The sequence below is a fragment of the Leptodactylus fuscus genome, chromosome 1 (genome assembly GCF_031893055.1).
Source record: "Leptodactylus fuscus isolate aLepFus1 chromosome 1, aLepFus1.hap2, whole genome shotgun sequence".
Classification (NCBI taxonomy): domain Eukaryota; kingdom Metazoa; phylum Chordata; class Amphibia; order Anura; family Leptodactylidae; genus Leptodactylus; species Leptodactylus fuscus.
This window is the reverse complement of record NC_134265.1, coordinates 295,659,409-295,683,679: the sequence shown is the minus strand read 5'-3', so window position 1 is coordinate 295,683,679 and position 24,271 is coordinate 295,659,409. Positions and strand designations below refer to the sequence as shown.

The 24,271-nt window shown below is 40.1% G+C and overlaps 1 protein-coding gene across 1 annotated transcript in view; it reads right to left on the bottom strand.

Annotated features, from left to right (window-relative positions):
• Window positions 1-23,296, bottom strand: part of GALNTL6 (polypeptide N-acetylgalactosaminyltransferase like 6) — a 1,127,066-nt gene extending 1,103,770 nt beyond the window's left edge. Inside the window, exon 1 of the mRNA XM_075258272.1 lies at window positions 22,014-23,296. Coding sequence (XP_075114373.1) covers window positions 22,014-22,148 — 135 coding nt within the window. The 5' untranslated portion in view covers window positions 22,149-23,296. The remainder of the gene's footprint in view (window positions 1-22,013) is intronic.
• Window positions 23,297-24,271: the final 975 nt, after the last annotated feature.

Here is a 24,271-nt window from a genome sequence, read left to right as displayed (position 1 = left end):
GCTTAAATAGGCTTCTTAACAATGTTCCTATTGAAGTGAGCGTCCGTGGATGTGTTACTACCTACTGTGTCACAAGCTTTCCCACTGTTTTTCACATTTCTTAAAGCCCAGGCTTAACACAAATGATCCAGGTTGTTTCATTCCGGACTGCTTCAAAAGCCTGAAGATGATTGGTCCAATTATTAAGAGCCATGACAAACTAGCAATCTAGCCTGACCTAGCCGACTACAATTTTATAACATTATGTTACTGTTATAAAGTGCAATGCATTTTAAGCTTGGCTACCTGTGGTTAATATCAACTCTTTCACTGTATCTTGATTTTAGTATTTTCTTGGCATTTACTAGACTTAAGAGAACGTTTGTACTTTGTCACATTCTAACAAATACAAATAGAAGTTAACACTTATTCTATAAGACATATTTCTTGAATGTTGGAATTTTTCCAAATTACTTTGTCCTTTTTGCAAATGATTGTTACTGTGGCTATTATCTTCACAGATGTCAATATTCCAGATATAGTCTCTGCCTTCAATATGTATTACTTTGTTGCACTTACTTCTGACCTTTCATTATAAAATGGTGATCTCAAGATTACAATCTCTCCTATGCCGGACTGCCTGTAATCTCTTACTTACAATATGAACGTTTTACCCAGGAATCATTTTCTTTTGTATGATATTAAAAGGCTAATGCTACTTTTAGAGCCTTTTCTGGCAGATTGAGGTACTTATAGGTACAGTATTGTAGAAGAAACCCATACTTCAGGAAAGTTGTATGCCGAATGAAAGACTGGAACAAAATCACTGCAATTTCATTGATAATATTTCATTTGTAGATTATTTTACCTTCTTCAAGCAAGCATTTTACTTTGTAAATTTCTCTTTGACGCAACTGAGAATGTTGCATTGCTGTAATAATGGCGAGATTATATATATATATATATATATATATATATATATATATATATCCTGCTAATATTATAAATGTAGAAGTTTGGATGTTTGTGTATTTGTTACTTATAGTTTATAACCTTGATTAACACATAGACTACTTTTTATCCCGGTAAATGACATGGATTCATGACTGTTATGAATTTATGTTCATATACTATATTAAACTGCTCTTGGCAGCAGCAGTATCTCAGTTAACTGGAGTTTGCTGATAAAGCCTGGTCTGAAGGTAGCCAGAAGTCAACAGAAGGATTGAGCAAGCTAGGCGTCAAGTGGCTCTTAGAGTCAACCGAAACGCTAGAGCAGTTGGAACAGCGACACCAACAACACGCTCATTATATGGTGTCCTAGCGAACTGCTGAGATGCCGGAACAATCACAGGGATGGTACGAGGAACAAAATCAATGGCAGGCTAGCTTGAAAGCTGCTGAAACACTGGAGCAGGCGGATCAGCAACGCCAACAACATGTTCATTATATGGTGTCCCAGCGAGCTGCTGAGAAACCGGAACAACTGAAACTCCGGAGCAGGTGGATCATCGACGCCAAAAACATGTAGACAAGGTTTCAGGAAGAGCCCTATATACATATTATATATATATATATATATATATATATATATATATACACATATATATTTATAGACTTCACACCGCCATCAATTTAAACATATGGAAACCATGAAAACAAGTTTAAATGTCCAAGATCTCTATTAATTGAATCACTAAAGCAATTATCAGTCAGACCTTTTTCTATAAAGACTAATTTAGCTTCAAGGGTTAAAACTCAGCTAAACTTTTTAACAACCATTGATCTTTCTGACAGTTTTTGTGTCACTGATCATTTTTTAAATATACTCTACTTTGGCCTTTTTCCTGTAAGCCTGTACTAAGATCCACATTCGGCCCATATTTATTGTTTAGGCCTCCTATATATGACCCTAGTGGTTTTTACGGTCTTCAAATACTAATTTTTAATCCACAAAAATATGTCAGTATATCATCTGCAAACACGGATCCGCAAAAAGACTTGTATGATGCCTTACATGCTTCATAATTTGCATTTCTTGTATATGGCAGACACAGGGCTGCAAAATTCCAGCTCGGTGTATGTTGTCAAATATATGAATGGGTCTTTTATTCACAATTATGGATGTGCAATTGTGGCTAAAAACTAGTCATGTGCAGGGATCCTTGGGCTAAGTTCAAACAGCAAGAATATAAAGAGAATTTTCAGACTGATAGCTGCCTCAGATTCTTCTTCGCCTGCCCCCCTCGCATTCCCACTGATTTGGGTTAGATGAACAGGCCCTATTAATGGGCAGTCTACTGCAGACTCTGTGGTTAAATCAGCATTGGAATCTATGGCAAGATACAGCAGGACACATTTTTTCAGTGTCTTGCTTTGATCTCTGCCTCCCATTAAAGGAGGTAGTATAAGGGTGGAATGTGAACTAAATTATTATTGGGGACAGATTTGGGCACAACTCAGTCTACTAACCACATGAAAAGCTGGGGGAACTCTTTGGAGGCTGAATCCGATGAAAGACGTGCAGGGTAAATAATCTCACTCTTCAGTATATTCAATAGTAAAAGGCTATTAATTTAACGAGGGGGCTTAAAGTTCTGTATACAGCATATACAGAGAAACCCACTTAAATGACTATCACTTTCCTTGGGTTTTTATAGCAGTATACACGCAATATCAGGATCCTGGTTTAGGTTACAAAATTCTGCTTAGATTCTAGATCAGCAGCAAACACACACATTACTTCCGAAAATACAGTATCAGTGGAGTAACTAAGAATGGCGGGGTCCTGTGTCGTACTTCTGTCATATTCCCCCCCCCCCCCCCGAAGACCCTGACTGACCGCACCCCTCCCCCCTGCATTCCTGCACTCACTATTATGCCCCATAGTGGCCCCTGAACACAGTATTATGACGTATAGTGGCCCTTGCACACAGTTATGTATAGTAATACATAATGCTGTAATACATTTTCTGCCTGGGAAAGAAAGGGTTACCACAGCCACATTCAGTGTCATATGGCATATGTAACCCCTTCTTGCCCAGGCAGAAAACTTATTATAATTATTGGAAAGGAGAAAGTGCAGTAGGCAGCTGCCAGCACTGTACTGTGTGCTGTACAGCCTGCCCCGCTGAGGCCTTACCCTGCCCGGAATACGACACCATAGGGGGCCTCAGGCCTCAAAAAGTAAAGGTTTTTTTTGGCATATTAGTGAGGGGTCCCGGGCCCCCTAAGGTGTCGGGCCCTGTGGCAGCTGCTACCACTGCTTCTGTGGTAGTTAGTACGCCACTGTACACTATGTACATTTCAATGCCGTATCATAGTGTTGTTTTACAAATGCTTAAGAAATTAGTAAACTATCCAGAAAACGCATCTTATTTTGTCAGTCTTGTTTTCAGGGTGTCAAAAGAGCATTATGCCGCCTGTAGGCACAGAACATTGCCTGGAGTCACCACAAGGTATGCTCTGTGAATGTAATTTTCTGTCTTCCATAGAAGGTCATGCTTAGGACTTGAATCTTTCTTTTTTTTTTAGACGTGATTGTAAAGGTTTTAACATTATCTTGTGAAGCTGAACATATACGCGATAAAATTACATATAGCTTTGCAAGGAAAGTACAATAACAGTTAAAATTGAACAAACTAAATGAAATGAGTGAAATACAATCCTTTCCGTGGATTAGGATTACTCTACGGTATTTTGCAAAGATTCCAAAATCCTAGCGTGTTGTCCTGAAATGATAATGGACACAATAAAAAGGATGTACAGTAAATTTAACCAGAATATTTTATTAGAATTCTCTATACTACAGTGAATATACAGGGTTTTACAAATACTTATAAATTGGATCACCTCATTCCTTTAACCATAATAGGATTCCCGGTATTTCATTACACTAACACAATAAACGGAGGATAATGAATCCACAAAAAATGTTAAACATGCAATACAAACCTCAATAAAAATGATTAAATCAAATTTCCAGAGGAAACCAAAAGACCAAAAGTATTGTCAAGCCTAAGCTCAAATTTACAACTATACAAGATATCCTTTCCGTAGTGATACTATATGAAAAGGCCATATCCAACTCTGCTGAAATGTTTTAACCCGTTAGTGACCGACATATAGGCTACGACAGTCAATAATGGTCCATATTCCACTGCAATTGATTTTCTATGTCAAATACATTGGAATATTGAGTTTCCTCCACTGTGGATCAGAAAACCACTAATCCTTGGCACTTTGTTAATAGTGGAACAAATATAAAATCCAGCATGCCCAAAAAACAGTTGAATAAGATAAAATATAACTTTTACTTCATATTGGTTAAAAAAGACAAAAAAATTTTCATCTTACAACATGGATCCAGAGAAGACAAAAACAGATGGCCTACGCGTTTCGAGACCTAGTTCATGGTCTCTTAGTCATGCCATGAAACGCGTAGGCCATCTGTTTTTGTTTTCTCTGGATCCATTTTGTAAGATGAAAATTTTTTTGTCTTTTTTAACCAATATGAAGTAAAAGTTATATTTTATCTTATTCAACTGGTTTTTGGGCATGCTGGATTTTATATTTGTTCCATCATTGCAATTCACCTTTCAGTCAAAGGTTTCCGTGCAGCCCTTGCCACTATAATACACCATTCCTAGTTGATTCCGCAAGGTTGAGCGTGGTTTTTTCTGGACTTTCTTACTTTGTTAATAGTGACCACAGTATTTTAAAAGGTTTCGGAGGGAGGGAGTTCCTTCCACTAAGTATCAACACCCCTGCAACACAATGAGGGTCTAATGAAGGCCTTCAGGTCTGCTTCAGTATATTTCTCTTAGGTTAGGCCATAGGCAAGGCCTAATAGACTGCCTGTGAGATTGTGACAAACACTACATAGGTAGTGCAATGTATTATGTAAGCAATCAGAAGATCGCAAGTTCATGTCCTCTAGGGGGACTAAAAAAATAAGGTTTTATTAAAATGAAAACACATTAAATCACAATAAATTATTAATCCCCCATTGCAACGTATGTGAACTGACAAAATCCTGATTCTACAAATAGTATCATTACATAATTATTGTAAATTATTGTAAATTGTCCTGGCTTTGTGCAGCTGGCTTATAGTCGGACCCAGGGATACAGGGACATAGCCCAATACATTTGTAAGAATATGTAAGGTTACCATTACTGTTTGGTCGAAGAAATATAGACAGGATTTCAGCTGGACCGAACATGAAGTCAGGACTAGAGATGGACGAACCTCTCAAGATTTGTTTCATGTTCGGTGGCTCCAGTTCCCGATTTGTTTCAGGATGAACAGGTTAGGTACGAACCACAGTTTAAATTGGCTTAAAACAGTGTTGAATACTCTCAGGGCTCCTATCTATCCAATTTCTATCTCTCTAATGCAAACAAAGATGAAATTATGTCAAAGTGAAAAATGACATTGTTATACTATGACCACAGAGTATAATAGATGGAGGCGGGATGGAGGTGGGCCTCCCTGTGGCATCTGGCATTCTTCTGTGATGTCATCAGGGTCAGGACTGAGGGCTGTGATCGAGTCACCAGCAGTCACATGGGCATGCTGAGTGTCTAAGTCACCACTGAGACCCAATCACAAGCCAAACCCAGGCACTGAACCCAAGCCAAATACGGTAAGAGGCTGCAGAGAGGCCCAAGAAAGCTAACACAAAGTAAGTATGAGTGTTTTTTTTATTTTTGGCACCTCCCTTGTGCCTCCACCAATTATATTCTGGGGTCTGAAGAGATCAAGAGTATAATGCAGTGGTCATTTTTATTCATGCAAGACAAATTTCCATTTGTACAGTTTTTTTTTTTACATTTGTTCAGTTTTTTTTCCACTCATCTCTAGTCAAGACTGAATTTCCAAGCATCATGGTGATCTATTATGATAAGAGTCAATGCCTCCTTGTGGCCCTAAAGTCCTTTATAGAAACAATGCTTACTATATGAGACACTACGCCCAAGGGGAGGCAGGGATTCCTAGCATCAAAGATCAGTGTGATGCCTGGAGTCTAGTTTTTGGCTCAGTGTTTGGTACAGGACCCTAGAGCTGGAATACATTTGCATCTAGGTGCAAGGGTGTTGGGAGGAAGCTCGGAAGCTCCTAAATCATGATGAGGCGTAGGACATCAAGACCGATGCAAAATATAATGAATAACTCCATTAACTTTGAATACAGGTCTGCTATATTGTTAATGGAAGAGATGTATTTAGTTTAATTGCTTGCAGCACTTTTGCTGCTTTTGTCAGTAGAACTGTTCAGCACTTCAGTAGTATTAAAAAATAAATAAATTCCAAAGTACCTAGTGGCTACAATGAAAAGAGACTCAGACATTGTTGACTGAAAAGGATCTCTGGAGAACATGTTCACTTACAGTAAGTGCAGTAGAAGTATGTTGTGATCTCGTAGCGCCATAACAAACAAGTAAAGAACATATTGTACATACAGTAAAGTAGTTCTTATATGAGTTGCTATTGAGTTTCCAATGAATTAATATAGTAATCTACATAAAATGTATTGCTTTAATCAATTGCAGCTCTTATCCAGCTCTCAGCTGCATATTACAGCAAGCCACATAGCCCAACTGATTCTGGCACAGATGGAATTTTTTCTGTAGCCCCCACCATTCCTAAGTAATCAGTGCTGTTAGTTTTGGAGCCTGATATCCTATTTAGGCTCTGTACTGTCAGGTGGGCGGTGTCAGACAGGAGCAGGGCAGGGGTGTGAATCTGAACTCTGACACTGGTTGCCTCTAGTAGGAGCTCTGAATCATACTTCTTATCTGACACTGCTCTTCTGAGATTACACAGCTTAAATTGCACATCAGGAACCAACCTCACCTGTATCACACCTAATGTAGTGTATTTAATAATGTGCATCAAATGTTCCACTGATAATCTGTATGTTGGAGAGACCGGACAGCAGCTTAGAATGCGGATGAACTCACATCGCCATACAATTAAAGAACGAAGAATGGACCTCCCCATATCAAAACATTTCTGCAATGAGGATCATAATATCACTGATCACATAAAAATGTTGGTTTTGAGAGGGAATTTCAGATCAAAGAGAGAATGACACATTCATGAGTGCAAATTCATGACCCTGCTTCAGACACTGGAGTGTGGATTGAATTTATCACAGAGTTTCATGTCTCTTTACAGGAACGTGTGAACTGATAAGGACCTGTAAGTGTTTACATTGCCTCTACCAATTACTAACAAACCCCCCCCCCCTTCCTCCTGGAATTCTAACACCCTATGTGCCTCCTCTGTATATAAATATGCTCCTTCAGAAATGTTTGAAATTTACTTTGATAAAGGACCCTAGAGGTTCCGAAATGTCAGTAATTTGTCATCATTATGAGTTAGCCATTAAAAAGGTATCAACTACTGAAGACTATCAAGTTTTTTTTTTTTATATTTCCAACCCACTGGCTAACACGGTACAAGAACGAACATTTTCCTTACCATTAGAAGGACGTTCCTGACAGTCTAGCAGGACTGTGAGGAATGCCTCCCCTGATAGTACTCGTCCATAGCTCAGTATTGTCAAAGGAGGCGTTCCTTACTGCCCAGCCATGACGCCGAACTGTGAGGAACACCTCCAGCATAGTCTATGAACAAGTACAGTCACAGGGGAGATTGCTCACAGCCCAGCTAGACTGTCAGGAATGCCCTTCTGACAGTGGGCAGAGATCAGTGCTGAAACAAATGGCACCGATATCTCCATCCCGGGGACACATAATGGGAAGGCTGACAGTGCGATGAATTCAGCACGCTGATGGCTTTCTAGTGGTATATAAAAATCCATGTGCAGAAGGACATGAAAAGTCTTCTTTAATAAAAAATAACCAAAAATTCTTAAAAACTTAATTTAAACAAGTCTTTTTTTCTGATGAACATTGCCTTTAAGCCAGGCACAGCCATTACAATTTACCAGGAGAGAATTATACTCCTTGGTGTTAAAATGAATAATATGACAAATGATCTATTAATTAGAAAAGTTTATTAGAAGACAGCGCCTACTACAGTGGTGTTTGCACCTCGACCTATTAGGGAAAGCCCCCACATGTACAGAATTGTATATTTAACCTTTGTATATATCTGTTTCAAGCTTGTGATCATTCATTCGCATAAGACATGGAAATGATCTGTGATGTAGACCTTGAGGTGTTTCTTCAGCACCATGTTCTTTACCTCTGCGTCAATGTCACTGCATGCATGAATACTGATCACATCATCACAACAAAATACTTTGCATGTTTCCATTCAATATTCTTCAAAGGCGTTCTCCTTGGTCAGAATACTGTTGGCCTCTCAGCTGCCCTGCTCATCAGTTGTTTGCAGAGGTTGCAGCATTTGGCCAATCATTGAAGTCATTATCTCTATCTCTGTGGTCAACCCTACTGGCCAGTTTGAGCAATGATTGAAGAATTCTGGTTGCAATTATGATACGGAACAACATTTCTAATTGGAAATGCTTTATAGGAAGTCACTACTTCAGTATCTCCATAGAAGAGACAAGGTGTCTGATGTCCACTCTGTTCAGTTGACACTACAAGTTCTTACACAGTAAAGACCATGACATTGTAGCTTAAAATAGATATGTAGAGTAGAGTCCAAAAATTCTATACCAAATTCTATAGACTACCAAAGATATTCTATTAACAAGAAATCAGAAAGGAATAACTTGGTAATCCTGGTGGACTGTCCCCTGCAACCCCAACCCTTTTCTAGCATCTATTATTTTTGTCACAAAATTTGTGTGACTTTTTTGTGCAATTATGGAGCACTTTAGAACATCTTCAGCCCTGTCTTCTTTTTGGCGGCTATGCCCCCGTCCAATATACCTCTCCTTCAGAAAGGGTAAGCCAATATGGATAGAGGGTACCTTTAAAACTTAGGTCAATTTCTTTAGACTATAATGTATAACGCTTCATCCCTGGCCATTAAGATAGATGAGTATACACTTTTTATTATTTAAAACCTCCTGAGGAATTAAAGAGGAGCTTTCATCAGATTGGGCACAGGTAGTTCTATATACCGCTGGAAAGCTGACAGTGCGCTGAATTCAGTTCACTATTGGCTTTCCCGATCTGTGCCCCAGGTAAATCGCTATTGGTCCCGGTACCGTAGCGCTTTACAGTCAGAAGGGCGTTTCTGACAGTCAGTCTGGAACGTCCTTCTCCACAGCAGCGCCTATCGCGCTGTACTGTGTGAGCAGGGAGGAATGCCCCCTCCCCTCCTGATAATACTCATCTATGGACGAGCACTGTGAGCAGAGGGAGGGAGGCGTTCCTGACTGACTGTCAGGAACGCCCTTCTGACTGTAAAGCGCTACGGCCATCTGAAGTATATGGAAAATTTACTAAACAGCAATACACATGCATTTCTACAGCTGGAGGGTAACACTAGCCAATCTTCAAGCTTCCGAGAATATCTGCTGTTGTCATTCTCATAGACTACACTCATACACACACTTGTATACCAGCAACTCTAATCTTACCTGCTACAATGCAGAAGATGATACGTTAGGCAGCCATGGATCTAGAAGCATTATGTTTTATGAATTGCGAGGGGGGTGGGGATCATTCTGTTTTACTTTGTACATTGCAAACTGACTGCATGCTATCCATGAACGTTTATCTAGCTAACGTTTTTCAGGTGGTGAAGGTGATAGCGCGGTTATTTTTCAATCACTCAAGCATGGACATGCAAATCTGACTACAGCAGTTGTGTTGAAGAAGCGTTCACACTGTTAATATCAGAAAATCAGCTGCCTAAAATCCTAACACCTTCATTGTATTTGTAGAGAAATTGTATGCTTTATAACTAGATCCTGTCCTGGCTCTTTCTGCATTTTCTACAAATTATTGTTTTTCTTCATTCTTCTAATCTCATAAGCATAAACTATTGTTAAAGAACTCTACACCCTATATTTTATTTTAACAGATCTCAGTAAACATGTTCTTAGTAGAACAATTCTTTTACACTCAGTTTGTAATAGTATGCATATACACTGCTTAACATTAAACTTGCAATATCAAGAAGGATAAGTCTTGGAATTATGTAAATCACAGGACCGATCTGATGAGACATGTTAATATTAATATTTCAATGTATTCAGTATGGAGTACGAGTGCCACATACAGAAATACACACACTTACACACCTTGGCATGCTATCAATGGAACTATTTATGGTTTCTAAAGAGAGTTACGTCAGACTGAATGTAGTTGGCAAATCATCAAGATTGATTGCTGGCTGCTCCTTTGCAAGAGCCAACCAATGAGGTCCCAGATGTGCCTGATGGGAGACAAGTCCAGAGGTGCTGCAGGGTATGATTGAACATTTAGGTCATCCAGGCTGGTCACAGCTGTCATGTAGTTCTCTTTTGGAGGATATGGCTGTAAAAACTGGTTCAACATCCAAATCAATGTAATGCTGAGCTGTTTGTGTACCTAAAATGAAGACTAGAGGAGTCAGCTACCATACTTTATCCCAACCTACACCATAACCCCATAAGTATGACTTTTCCTTAAGTCTCTTCATGGTGTAGCCCACATGGTTTCCAGACCAAACACCCAGCACAAAAGCAGGACTCTTCTCTGAAGACGACTGACCTCCACTCCAGCCAATGGGACACGTGAACAATGAACATCGTACAGTGCTGACATCTTGGCCTAAGCACTTCCTTCTTGGTGTTGCAGTTTTATTGCTTGATTGTCTACACTGAAGTCAGAAATTAGTTTTGCTAAGTTTTCACGATCAATGATCCCTTACTGATGAGACATTTCTAGCATATATTGTGATGATATTGTTTATTGAGGCATAATGGAATATTCTAGAAATGATTGAAGAATCCAAGGGCCAATAGTTATTAACCCTTATAAGCTCACGATGTCTACCAATTTCAGAGCTGTGATTTTGCTATTTTATAATACCAGTCCTTAGATGTTTCAGGATATTATCAATGTTGCCAATACTTCATGATCTACTGGACTGTCTTCATCCACGCATCTTATAAGCCATTTGCTAACTCTATTTAGCCAAGAAAAGGTGGCCATATATTCCTATTGCTGCCACTTCTCCACTGAATACACATCAATAAAGAGGGCCAGTAATGTCTATCTTCATACGGTCGGGGAAGTCACCTAAGATGATGTAAACAACTTGTATTTGCATTTTTAATTGTAGACTTTTATCATATATATACCATAATTCATTACAATTTCTGAAAGTATGAAACTTGAACAATGTCTCTTTCCTGATGTACACACCATGGCGAGAACAGGTCACCGTGGTGCATAAGCGCTGAAGGTTATAATTATAGAACAAGGACATGTTTGCAGCTCAGGAAAGCAATCTATTAAAGGATAATTTGTAGGCTTAGGCTCCGCTTTCCATACTGTATATTAAAGGTGTGAACAGAGTGTCTCCAGAACAGCAGAGGTTAAGGTTACTTTATTGTAAAATGGGTATTTTACTGCAATTTGTGTATAAATGACACCTCATTTTCTATAGTAAAACATTGTAGAAAATAAAAGTATACTTTCTCATTCCAATGTAAAAGATAAAATGCTTCTAAGTATAATAACCGAATGGAAATACCAACACGTCTGCAATGTATATCAGGGAACTTCATGATTATGCAAATGTAGTCCTGGCTGAATGGCTTATGTAGTTTTGAGAGGTAAAAGAAAGGTCAGTTACTTGGAGCACTTCTTGTCTTGAGTACACATCATATTCATTTAGCATGTCTTGCTTTGGCGACTTGCTTATTTAACCTTGAACCTTTTGTACTGCTTTGTCTTCTATACATTTCAATGGTCGGAAGGCTATTGTTATATTGTTTACCCATATTGGGTATGACAGCACTTTAATGGACAGTTTCATCAGCTTTATACTATGAAATCACATACTGAAATGGCTATGGCTTTGCCCACACTAGTAATTTTTTCTTTACTGTTATATTTTGTTTTAGCAGGAATGTTATAGATATGAAGCCATAGTAAGACCATATGCAATGGACTCATGAGCTAGTTATAGGTTTACCTTCTACAAATGATATTTAACCTCTACTAAATCATGTGCCTCAGAACAGATGCTATCTTCCACATTATTAGTAAAGATTAGAGATGAGCGAGTAGTACTCGATCGAGTAGGTATTCGATCGAATACTACGGTATTCGAAATACTCGTACTCGATCGAGTACCACTCGCTGTTCGAATGTAAACGTTTGATGCAGAACCAGCATTGATTGGCCGAATGCTATACAGTCAGCCAATCAATGCTGGTTCGCTCCTACCTTTAGAAGTCTTCCGCTTGCAGGGTCCCCGCGGTGTCTTCCGGCTCTGAATTCACTCTGCCAGGCATAGGGCCTGGGCAGAGCCGACTGTGCATGTCCGCTTGTAGTGCGGATGTAGGCCCGATGCCTGGCAGAGTGAATGAAGAGCCGGAAGATGCCGCGGGGACCCTGCAAGCAGAACACTGCACGGAGGATCCAGCCCGACCCTCACTCGTTGACTTGGTAAGTATAATTTGATCAAATGTTGCCTACCCCTGAAACGAGCATTTTCCCCCCATAGACTATAATAGGGTTCGATATTCAATTCGAGTAGTCGAATATTGAGGGGCTACTCGAAACGAAAAACGAACCCCGAACATTTTACTGTTCGCTCATCTCTAGTAAAGATCTGTCCATTGTTGCCACCGAGTGAAAAGATCCTGGTATATCATATACTCAGTATTTTTGTAGGAACAGGTATTTCTCCATAATAAACAGATTACACAGTGACTCATGATTCTGCAGAGATCTTATATTCAGCAGGCCTGTATCTTCTCTGACTTCAGTAAGCATGGAAGCAAATATTCATATTGTAAAACAAATGCAGGAATTATTACTTATGTTAGTTTCTGCCAGGCCAGGGCCCCACGTGGCGCAAATGGCTTTTTACAATCACAGTCACTTTAGTTTGCGCAGTAGACCCAAGGCATTTATACAAAATTATTTTAGACTTTATGTTATAGGGTCTTTCTGGTCCCAAGTGCATGTTTGATATTGATTACCTATTAACAGGGTAAGTCATTAGTATCTGTATTTGATCTTTGGGAATCCGACACCCAACACTGCACTGATCAGCTCCGGACACCAGAAGCTACTACAGCGGATAGGGAGTGGAAGTAGTTCTGGTCCTATACAAGTAATAGGATCATAGCTATAATTCCCCTGTGCCACTACTATAGAGTGGAAGAAGCAATTAAATATTCTTACCCAATTTAGTTCTGCCATGCATATTCTGCTATAGCAATGAACTAATATATATCTATAATCTATAACTGTGATATGAGTTGTGTGGAAGTGACCAATCCATAGTACTTGAATGTCCATTTACTTTGTTATATTTACAAGGTTGTAGATGGAAAATGACCAAGACCTTCTCATAGAAGCTACCCCTATAGAAACCACAGCCAAAGAAGATAAAAACTCTGTTTTCCATGTCCAGTATTAACCTAGACAGGACTCCGACCCTATACAGATACTACAAAACCTGGGTAACTTAGTAAAGTCTAATGATGATGTCACCATTTTTCTCAATGCATTATTGACCTAAAGCCACACATAGCACACAGTCATATAGTAACTACAGACTTGGTGCCCAAGTTTATGGACATGGAGTGGAAACTACATACATGTACATGGTATATATATGATAAAACGATCAAGCCAAGCAATAAGTCCTGGAGCCCTGCTTTGTTCTGAATGCAGGAGTTTATTCTGAAGGGTCAGATATCAATAAACTTCATTCATCACATAATTTACAGAGGTTGGAAGCGAATCCACAGGCTGTGGGGATTTACCATGACAAAAGAATGAATTTATAGAGAGTAAAAGGATCAACAGATAGCTTTCTAAGATCATAGCAAATATTAGTAATTATAGTGCCCATGCCTTATTTCACCCGCCAGTGGCATATCATCACCTTATGAGAGAGAAGATAGGATCTCCCAGGCTCAAACAAATGCACCGAAATAATCACCACTGGATTTGCTTTCTATATTACAATAAACAGGTGGCAAACAGAATCCTTGAAGTACTTTCTGAGATCTGGAACTAAATGAAACCTAATGGCCAAATCCACTCAGTAAGAAGAGAGAGAAGATTGCAATCCTTTACAATTGGTTAAGGACCAATAAATCATTGAAGACTCTGGAATCCGCAATAGCACGGTATGTGAAGCGATAGAAGAAAGTTATATGTAATCAATAAAACGTACAAAAGAAAAAAGATCATGAAAACATTCCATAATATTGTGTTGCTTCTTATGGGCAGAAATATTCTTTGTAGTTTAGAAAAGCAGCAGATATGTGATCATGCGGTTGTATCCCTCTGCAGCCGATGTAACAATGTAGGACACAGCGCCATCTACTGCAGGTTCCAGTATAAAAGTCTCGCAGTCAGATTTGCTATATAGGTTATGCATAAAACATGCTCAGTTTTCATGAAATTAAGTGTATATTTGCATACATATGCTGGCTGAACGAACATATTGTAATAGCTCTACTTCCTTTCTCATCACATCAGTGTAACAGCACTTAGGCAAATAATGCATATAACACATCGGAGATACTTCTTCACTTTAAGGTAAATCTACTTAAGTTACAATACATGCGATCTTATAATCTGTCTCCCACACAAGGCAAATTATACTTATACAAATAATAAAATGCATATTCTGTTTTCTGCTGACCCTGGGTCCAAAATCTTTTAAAAATGAAGATTTTTGTTTAGCATAGATGTATTGATGTATAGAGCACAACTGCTATTAGTACCCAATGTTACCCAGATTGTAACGGTGGTCAGGCTAGAAACAGTGCAGAAATATGCAGATGAGTCCGCACTCCACATGGGGACCCTCCCTGAACGGACTACCGAACGCATTGGCAAGCAGTGTACAGTGAACGCACACAGACCCCATAGACTATAATGGGGTCCATGTGCTTTCTGCACAGTCTCCGCACAGAACATGCGGACAGAAAAGTAGTTAATGATCTACTTTCCTTTCCGCATAACTCGTGTGGAGACTGTGCAGAAAGCACACAGAACCCATTATAGTTTATGGGGTCCATGTGCTTTCACTGCACACCGCTTGCCAATGCGTTTGGTAGTCCATTCTGGGGGGTCCCCATGTGAACTCCCCGAACGGATTACCGACGCAGATGTGAACCTAGGAGATAAGCAAACAATAGTGGCATGAGATGACTATGAAAAACTCTTGTGTTGGCATATCTCAGGTAAATGCCTCACTTTGGTTTATATTCTATTATTTTTATTGCTTTTTGCTGCACATCCTTTCTAAGGCCTCGTTCACATCTGCGTTGTCCACATGAGGACCCCTCCGAACAGAATACCAAACACAGATGTGAATGAAGAGTTACTGTCATTTTCCTATGCCAATGAGAAGGATCTTACTGGTCGCAGAGCTATATGTGGCATCTTCATATATTTTGGGGATGGGAAGTGGCAATTGTTCTGATTTGCCCACAATGAAAAAGTAAAAAAAAAAAAAAAAAAAAGTGAGAAAAAACTTGTAATGGATGAAAGATCTAGAAACAAGCCATCAAAGTAGTAAATAAGTATATACACCTTGATGTAATGGGTGCTGTTTCATAATGTGATAGACACCAGAGATATGTAAAGTGAAGCCATTTACTGCTTACACAAATGAGGTCACCAATATGCTGTCAAAATACTAAATGCCTCAAACATAAAAATCGCAAAGCGTATACAATATGTTTCCTCACCTATATAATGCATATAATGGCTATTCTGGGTGAAAAATAATGATGGTCTATTCTAAGCATTCCAAAGGATAGGTCATCTATAACAGATTGATGAGGGTCTGACACCCAACACCCCCACAGATCAGATGTTCTCATCAGTTCTGAGAATGGAGCAGGAAGCAGACAGCTCTGATCTCTGTGGTTAGTGATCAGCTCCTAGTCATTTCAATGGCATCCGTGCTGCCTTAACCTGGACAACAAAACTGTTTGCTTCTTGCTCCATTCTCTGTGTATTAGCTGATGAGAATAACTGATCGCTGAGGGTGACATGTGTTAGACCTCCACCCCATTGATCTGATATTAGTGACCTGCCTTTAGGATTGGTCATCAATATGATTAGCCTGAAAAACCCTAAATACAATAAAACTACAAATTACCTATTGGTTTTCTTCAGTTTGTAAGAAAAATAGATTAGCCCTGGAAAGCTGTGACTCCGTAGGGAAAAAATATATTACACTTCTTTCCAGGGCCGGCTCCAGGTTTTTATGGGCCCTTGGGCGACAGAGCCTCAGTGGGCCCCCTTGTAAAGGAGGTGGGGGAGTCGAGACACTGTGCGTTGCAGATGAAGCGAGTGACATCATGCAGGAGTGTGGCATCACCAACACCATACCTCCCAATCTTTTAAAGAGTAGAAAGAGGGGCAAAATGTGCGGCGCGCTCTGCGCGCCACGGCAAATTTAGCTCCACCCACTTTTATGTTGATTCCACCCATTCTCATTCATTTATTATGTGCTCCCACACAGTATAATCCTCCTACAGTCAGCCGTAAATTATATGCCCCCCTCCATCTCTCCCCCAGTTTCATATACACCCTTCCTCTGCCCCCAGTTTCATGTCCCCCCTCCATCTCTGTCCCGTTTCATCACGTTCTCCCCCTTCATCTGCCCACAGTTTAATGTCCTCCGTCTCTGCCCCAGTGTCATGCCGTTCCCCCCCTCCCCTTCAGTTTCATTGGACCCCCTCCATCTCTGTCCCCAGTTTCATGCCGTTCTCTCCCCACCCCCTTCCCCAGTGTCATACCGTTCCCCCCCCCTTCATTTGCCCCCTCAGTTTCATTGGGCCCCCTCCATCTCTGTCCCCAGTTCCATGCTGTTCTCCCCCCCTCCATCTGCCCCAGTGTCATGCTGTTCTCCCCCCCCCTCCATCTGCCCCAGTGTCATGCTGTTCCCCCCTCCCCTTCATTTGCCCCCCAGTTTCTTTGGGCCCCCTCCATCTCTGTCCCCAGTTTCATGCCGTTCTCTCCCCACCCCCTTCATCTTCTCCAGTGTCATGCCGTTCCCCCCTCCCCTTCATTTGCCCCCCAGTTTCATGGGCCCCCTTCATTATGTTTCACCTTAATATGTAATACTAAACAAACACTTACATCACTCACCTTCTATCACTCACCTTCCCTCGTTCCCCCGACGCTCCTCTCTCCAGTCACATACGCGCGATGCAGGAGCTGTGAGATCAGCTCCTGCTTAGCTCCGGACCGGCTTGCGTGTGTAGGCGTGATGCGATGACGTCATCACGCCTACACACGCAAGCCTGGGCCGGAGCTTTAAAGCAGGAGCTGATCTCACAGCTCCTGCATCGCGTATGTATTTCAGCTCATCGGCGGACGGACGCCGATGAGCTGAAATTGTGACAGGCAAGTGCCGGGGGGCCCCCAGAGGCTCTGTGGGCCCCGGCACTTGCCCGACTATGCCGTGCGCTGACGCCGGCCCTGCTTCTTACATTGATGGTAAAACAATTTTTTTTCTGTCCAACATTGAAACGATATGGATGTGGGAATGTTATATCCATACCTAGAAAGAGTTACTAGGCAAGAATTGGGGTATGTTTGGTAATCTTTCCTGTCTTTCCTTATTACTTAGTCAAGACAAAGGGACCATCTCATGTGTTTGTGGGTCTCCTGACTCTCCCTTTAAATCTGCTAATTTCAACTACCCAATCCTTTCTTCTCGAGAATGTAAGCCCCCGTCAGAGGTATTGGTTTCCTCCCCTCTACCTTTTCAGAGCACAAAGTGTGTATATGTTTTGGAGGATAGCTGGACAAGTATTCCATTGGCAGCTATTGTATGTGTCTATACAGCATAAGTTATGCAGGCAGTCAGGTCATATAGACTTGGCAGGTTATTGCTTGCATATCAGATAATTGCAATATAAGCAATTGTAGTAGAGTAGAGCAGGAGTGCTACCATCCTGGACACCCTTAGAAGAATGTCGCTGCTGCTTACAGTCCCTGTATTTTGGGACTAGACAGACAGACCATATGTTTTGTACACTGGGAATGCCCATGCTTCCCCTGACCACCTTGGTAGTAGGAGTACAATATATTAGGGAATTGCTAATCATATCCCCCTCCCCAGGTGTCATGCAGTATGTGTATGGAGTGAGTTCTGGCATGTCAATTTTTTATTTTGGATTGAAATATTCTTTGATGCTGCTGTATCGGCATGGGTTTTTATTCAGACCTATTAACAGTAACATGTTATATGATACACTTAGTAACTCTAGAAAAACTGTGATAGATTTTCGCCTATAGAATAAGATGTGATTTAGAGTGATGGTTGTTCAGAACTGCTTGGAGTCTGGACTTGAGGTTTAACATATTAACCTTTAACAGTGATGTATACCTGGAAATGGAATTGGTCCCTGGGGACACATTTGTTGCTTACATTCAGTTTGTATTTATCACCAATACGTCCACATAATCAACCAGAATGACATTGAAAATACCATTTACACCAGTATACTAGAAATAAATAATTTAGAAAGTAGAAGGCGTATAGATAAAGATTATCTGTATTCTTATGTGGCTTGTATCAATGAGACTGTAAGATCCTCAGAGCAACTATAGGAGCGGTGTATGTGCAGGGACTCACACGTCTCTGAATTATGCTGGCACTGCCCCCATTCACATCAGCAATAAGGATACAGGATTGATGAGGTCCCATATCTTTTCCACAAATATTATCTGCTGACAAGTCTCTATAATAAGTCAAAAATATATAGCTAAAGGTACACACACTGTTTAAAAGGTTATATTAAGCACTCAGATCGGATCTGTAATCTGCACAGGTTCAGAAAACCACAAATCTTCGATCTTTGACCTTCACAGCTCAGTTCAGTTATAATAAGAAGTGCGACAAAAGGAAAATATCAAAGTTATTTCTGAGCCTTTGTAAAACTGAATAAGGCAGGGGTAGCCAATGCTTAGAAAACTCTTAATCCCTGAATTAATACAATAGATATTGGTTAGGCAAAGAGCGGCAGGTATCAAAATGCTGGTTTTCTATGTCTGCGTGCAAATCACAAGTTAGAGCAATACAATCAATGCACTTCATTTACAGGATATTTTCTAAAATAGGTCATGTTTGTGACCCTCATGACTCCCATCTGTTGTTCTTTTACATTACACCTCACATTTACAGCTAAACAGCAAGGAAAATGACTGACCAAAGCCCTTGATGAACAAGTGAACAAGCTGAATCCAATACATTTGTTCATAGAGAATCACATTTCCAAAGAATTGGAACACAGGGGAACAAGCTCCACCCCATAGACTCATTCATAGAGAATCACATTTCCAAAGAATTGGAACACAGGGGAACAAGCTCCACCCTATAGACTCATTCACAGAGAATTATATTTCTAAAGATTTGGAACACATTGGAAGACGTTAAAGAAAAGTAAGAGTCCATTATATTTTTCTTCTTTGGGATCTGCTCCAGAATTTCTCTACACAAAAAAAGCATTAAGTACTGCATCAAACTGTACTATCTAAACCTGACCTAAAGAAATTGAAGTAAATGAGTAAATATTGAAGTCTAGTGCTTAAAGGGGTCCTTTCAGCACCGACAACTTGGAATTTCTCTCGCCCCCACCATTCCTGAGCAATCCATGCAGTTTCTTTCTGTGTCCATAATATTATGTATACTCTTTACAGTCAGGTGCCAGTATATCCACTGTGCTGAGATCAGTAGAATTGCATCTACTGAAGGATGTGTAGAGTTGCAAGTGGTAGATGTGGTAAAAAGTCCTCTTTAAGGATATGTATCCAAATAAAAGTTACCTGGTACTTAGGCCATGTTTTATGCTATAGAGAAAAGAATCAATCATTCCACCCCTTTCTCCAGATCCCTTTCTGCCCCAACAATACATTTCTAGTTGATAAGATAGCTTAGATATCTCTAGATCCTCTATCAGTAGGACCATGCCATTACATACAAACACACTGAAAACTTTCAATACATTACTGTGTCCTGAATGAATGCATGAAGAGCTTCTCACTGTCTGAGGGCACGTGCTGGCTTGTCTTCATTGGGTTACTTATCAGATAGCCACCACTATGGCACACAAATCAGTTCCATTCATCTATGGGGATGTTTCTGCAGCAAGCACATGGATTTTGTAAGCCTCATTCAGATGAACAGGACAGTTATAGGAATTTCTGCAACAAGTTTGCTGCATGATAATGACCTTAAGAACTGTTCTTTGTATAATATACATGTATAACTTATTGGTACAGTTCACTGCAACCTATGGATATACTGAACACTACTATCTCTTTGATGTTTGCAGTCAATGCAGTCATTCCCTTGGTAGATAATAGTCAGTGACATTGTTTTAGTCACAAGTACTAGCTCCATTATTAAGCTTGCTTGTCTTGCTCACTGTGTGGCCCATTCAGGGACTTGGGAATATTTCTTGGAGGACTTTCCTAATAGTGCAATCCATTAAACTTATATGCACCTGCCTTCATACTGATGCCAAAAGTGACCCTATGATTCATAAGCTATGTGTGGGGTGTGTAATTTTCTGAAAATCCCTATATATTTAGTGCATGCTATACATTTTTACACAAGCATGTACTTCATAGACTGCATCCTATATGATATACATGGATAAAAAGAACACTAGCACTTATATAGCACTTGGGTTGGAGACTACAATTGTACATCATCAGAGTATCCTTAAAGGACCTTGCTGACTGTAAGCTTTGTCTAGTTGGCTTATGAGTTTTATATTATTCTTTTCTGATGAAAAATACTAAATCTCTGCAAATGTTGTCCATACAGTTCACTACAGTCCTATAGCGTGATACAAATACAATGAGCTTCGCCCACAGAGACCTATGTGGACCACAAGGTAAGGCTTCATTTACAAGCAGTGTATCAGGAGGGTTAGTATCTGCACAGCTGAAGCCACAAAACTGTACTTCTGTGGTTGCAACTTTGGAACACAATAAAAAGCGTTATCAATATTTAACAGGCCTGTGTGTGAATCCTTGATTTGGCCAGAAAACATACATATTTAATATATGCCATAATATCATTCTCCAGTTTCATAACTAGAACAAATAACACATAAAAATGGAAAATAAATGTAGACAGGGCTGAAGCACATTAGTCAGCGCTGTCACAATTGCTAAATGTAAAACAAATCAGGATTTCCAATTATTATTATGCTTATACGTATGAATAAAATAATAAAGCTGGATACTCTGACATGATACATCTCCTGCCAACTTACTGCTAGATGCAAACTTTTCTTCAAAGCAAGAACATGCCATTTAAGCGAAATGAACGACTTCCAATATCAACTCAGTGTCCATCATAAACTTTGTTACAGTCATTCTAGACAGAAATAGCTAGGTATAGGCAATATATTGACCATATACTAAAATAATAATGTATAATGTATTGTGAAAACTAGATTAGTATAGCTATAGCACCATACCAAGACTATGAAACCTACATGATATAAAAATATTGGAAATTCCTTATCCCAATAAGATAATCTTAGACCCATACACCACAAAACTACTGAGACATCTTAAGTATTCGGTATTTAGCAAATAATTGATCAAGTCCCCAGTCAACAGGAATAGAAATGACTTATTGTGTAATGCATTCCGGAACAAATGGATCACTAAGTGTCCCAAACTTTCAGCACTGTAGCTTGTTACAGGTTTAACTCTGTTTGACCCACGTAACATCCAATGCGTGTTACATTTACCAATAGAATACAAGATTAACGTTTTAATCCTACTGTATATCAAGCCTACAAAGAAAATCAATGATTTTAAATGGCTCATTTCAAGTGACTAATGGGAGACCTGAGACAATCTATAGAATATCTCTGTCCAGCAGAGCAGTGCTCATGCCTCATGACTCCTACTGTACCTGATCTCCTCCATCACTGGACTTCATGAGCTGCTTTTCCTTGTACAAAGACCAAAGTCCAATATTAGGCAGAAAAATCAAAGCAGCTGTAAATAGCAAAGCCATCTGGATGAACCTCTTCTGCTTTCTCTTCATGGCAGTAAATTCTTGTAGTCAAGTACCAGAAGAGAGTGGTTGCTGTAATCCACAGAGGTTTCCAAGAACTTCGAGAAAGAAGATGCGCCAACACTCAAAGTTTCACAGTAGTTAAGTGCTCTAAACTTTCAGTCTGGTGAAGAACCAAGACCTCCTTGGCAAGCCACAATTTTATTGACCAGTGAACAAATCCTTAGGGTTTTTAAGTTGCCAATATTTTCCACCACAATGTCACCGCTAGTCACCATCCAATAATGTCAATGTTCCGAAGAACTAAAAATTGTAAAATTGTCTTGTAGGGAAGGAAGTTTTGGAGAATGCATTGTTACTTAGAATACATTTCTTTCCTAAAAAGTTTGCACAAGACTTAGATACACCAGGTGAATATACCTGCATGGGAGGCACAATGAGCCTTGAAGAAGAGCCCAATTCAGCAGTAACAGCTTCAGTTCCCAGTTATTCATTAGTATCAATGTCTGTCACTCCAAGCCTGTCTGGTACACACAACATGCTGGTTCATCTACTCCAGTATACCTTCAGATGGGCATGATGTTCCGCCAAACCAAGAAGAATAGATAAAAAACATTTCCAATATTCCAAATCAATCCTCTCTGAGCTCCTTCACCCTGAGGTACTCCGTTCCAAGTGAAGCATCTCTCCCAGACCAGAACTCAAGTCCCCACTGGTGGAAAACACGTGGATGAGCTCTAAACCGGTGGTTACAATCCCTCCCAGTCCCACTCTGCTCTATAAACAAGCTGGAAGCTGGAGGGAGCTGGAGGGGAGGAGGGTGATGATGAGGAGGAGAAGGTGGTGCAAGGAGGATCTAGTGCTGTCACACTGCATCGTCCCTGGAACCAGCAGCAGCTCACAGATCATTTCCTCTGGACCAAGCCTGGGAGAGATGGAGCAAGTGATGCTGAGATGTCAACCTGCTCAGGCTGCCGGGGCTCTGGCCCCCAACTTTCACATGCCTGCCGAACCCCAACTTTTCAAGTGATCTGGCAGGCTGGATGTGATGTCCACCAAACTGGAGGCAGCAGCTCGGTGTGTGCTCCTTGTGAGCAGCAGATCCACTACAGTTGTCTCAATGCTGCTGCTGCTGCTGAGGCTGACACTGAGGCTGATGTAGGAGTGGAGGAGGGGGAGTGGGGATACGAACAGAAGCTTTTAACACTGCAACTAAAGACTCAGGCAGCTGCCTCTGCTCCTCACTGTACCAAGGATGATGCTCCTGTGTCTCAGGGTATTAACACGTTGCCATGTTATCTAATACACGGTACAAGGGGCAGGCTGAGTAATGTAATATTATGCCAGCTAACATCTCATAGCACTGTGCTGCTTTGTTACATTGATTCGAGTTGAATATAAGATTCTGCAGAAACTATGTAAGTGTATGCAAGCTGTACACTATATATATATATATATATATATATATATATATATATATATATATTCTGTGTTGTGGAACCTAATAATTGGTGAGTAGTGATGAGCCTCTCGGGAACTCAGTAGTAATGTCACAAATGAATGAAGCAGAGATGTCACCAATTCCCTAACAGAATAAATTATTGACAGTAAATGTAGAATGCTTCAGTATCTGGACAACTTTACTGTAAAGTTTCAAGTAAGATTTGTACTACACAAGGAAACATTCCTATTATGTGAGATAAACGCAATGAATAGGAAGTGTTGATGTAGAAAAATCTAAAGAATTACTAACTTTTGTTTACTGAAGAACATCAATGTTGCGATGTTGAGGTGTATTTGTAAATAATGATTAAGGCTAAGGCCACACTCAGCCGAAACGCAGCTTTTTTTGTTGCAGATTTTGTTGCATTTTTTTTTTTTTAACCAAAGCCAAGAATGGCTATGAAAGAAATGGGGCATATATATATGAAGCTCTTATACTTCTACCTTCTGCTATATCCACCCCTGGCTTTGGCTCAAAAAACGCAACAAAAAAAAGCTGAGAGTTTCAGCAATGTGGGGATTTAGCCTTAAGTGGTTTTCTAAGATTCTGGCAGAATAAAATCTCTTTTGGGTGTCAGTTTTATTGTAACATGGAAGTGCTAGTTCCTGCTCACTGGCATTACTGAAAGCCACAGGTAAAATCCCCAGGA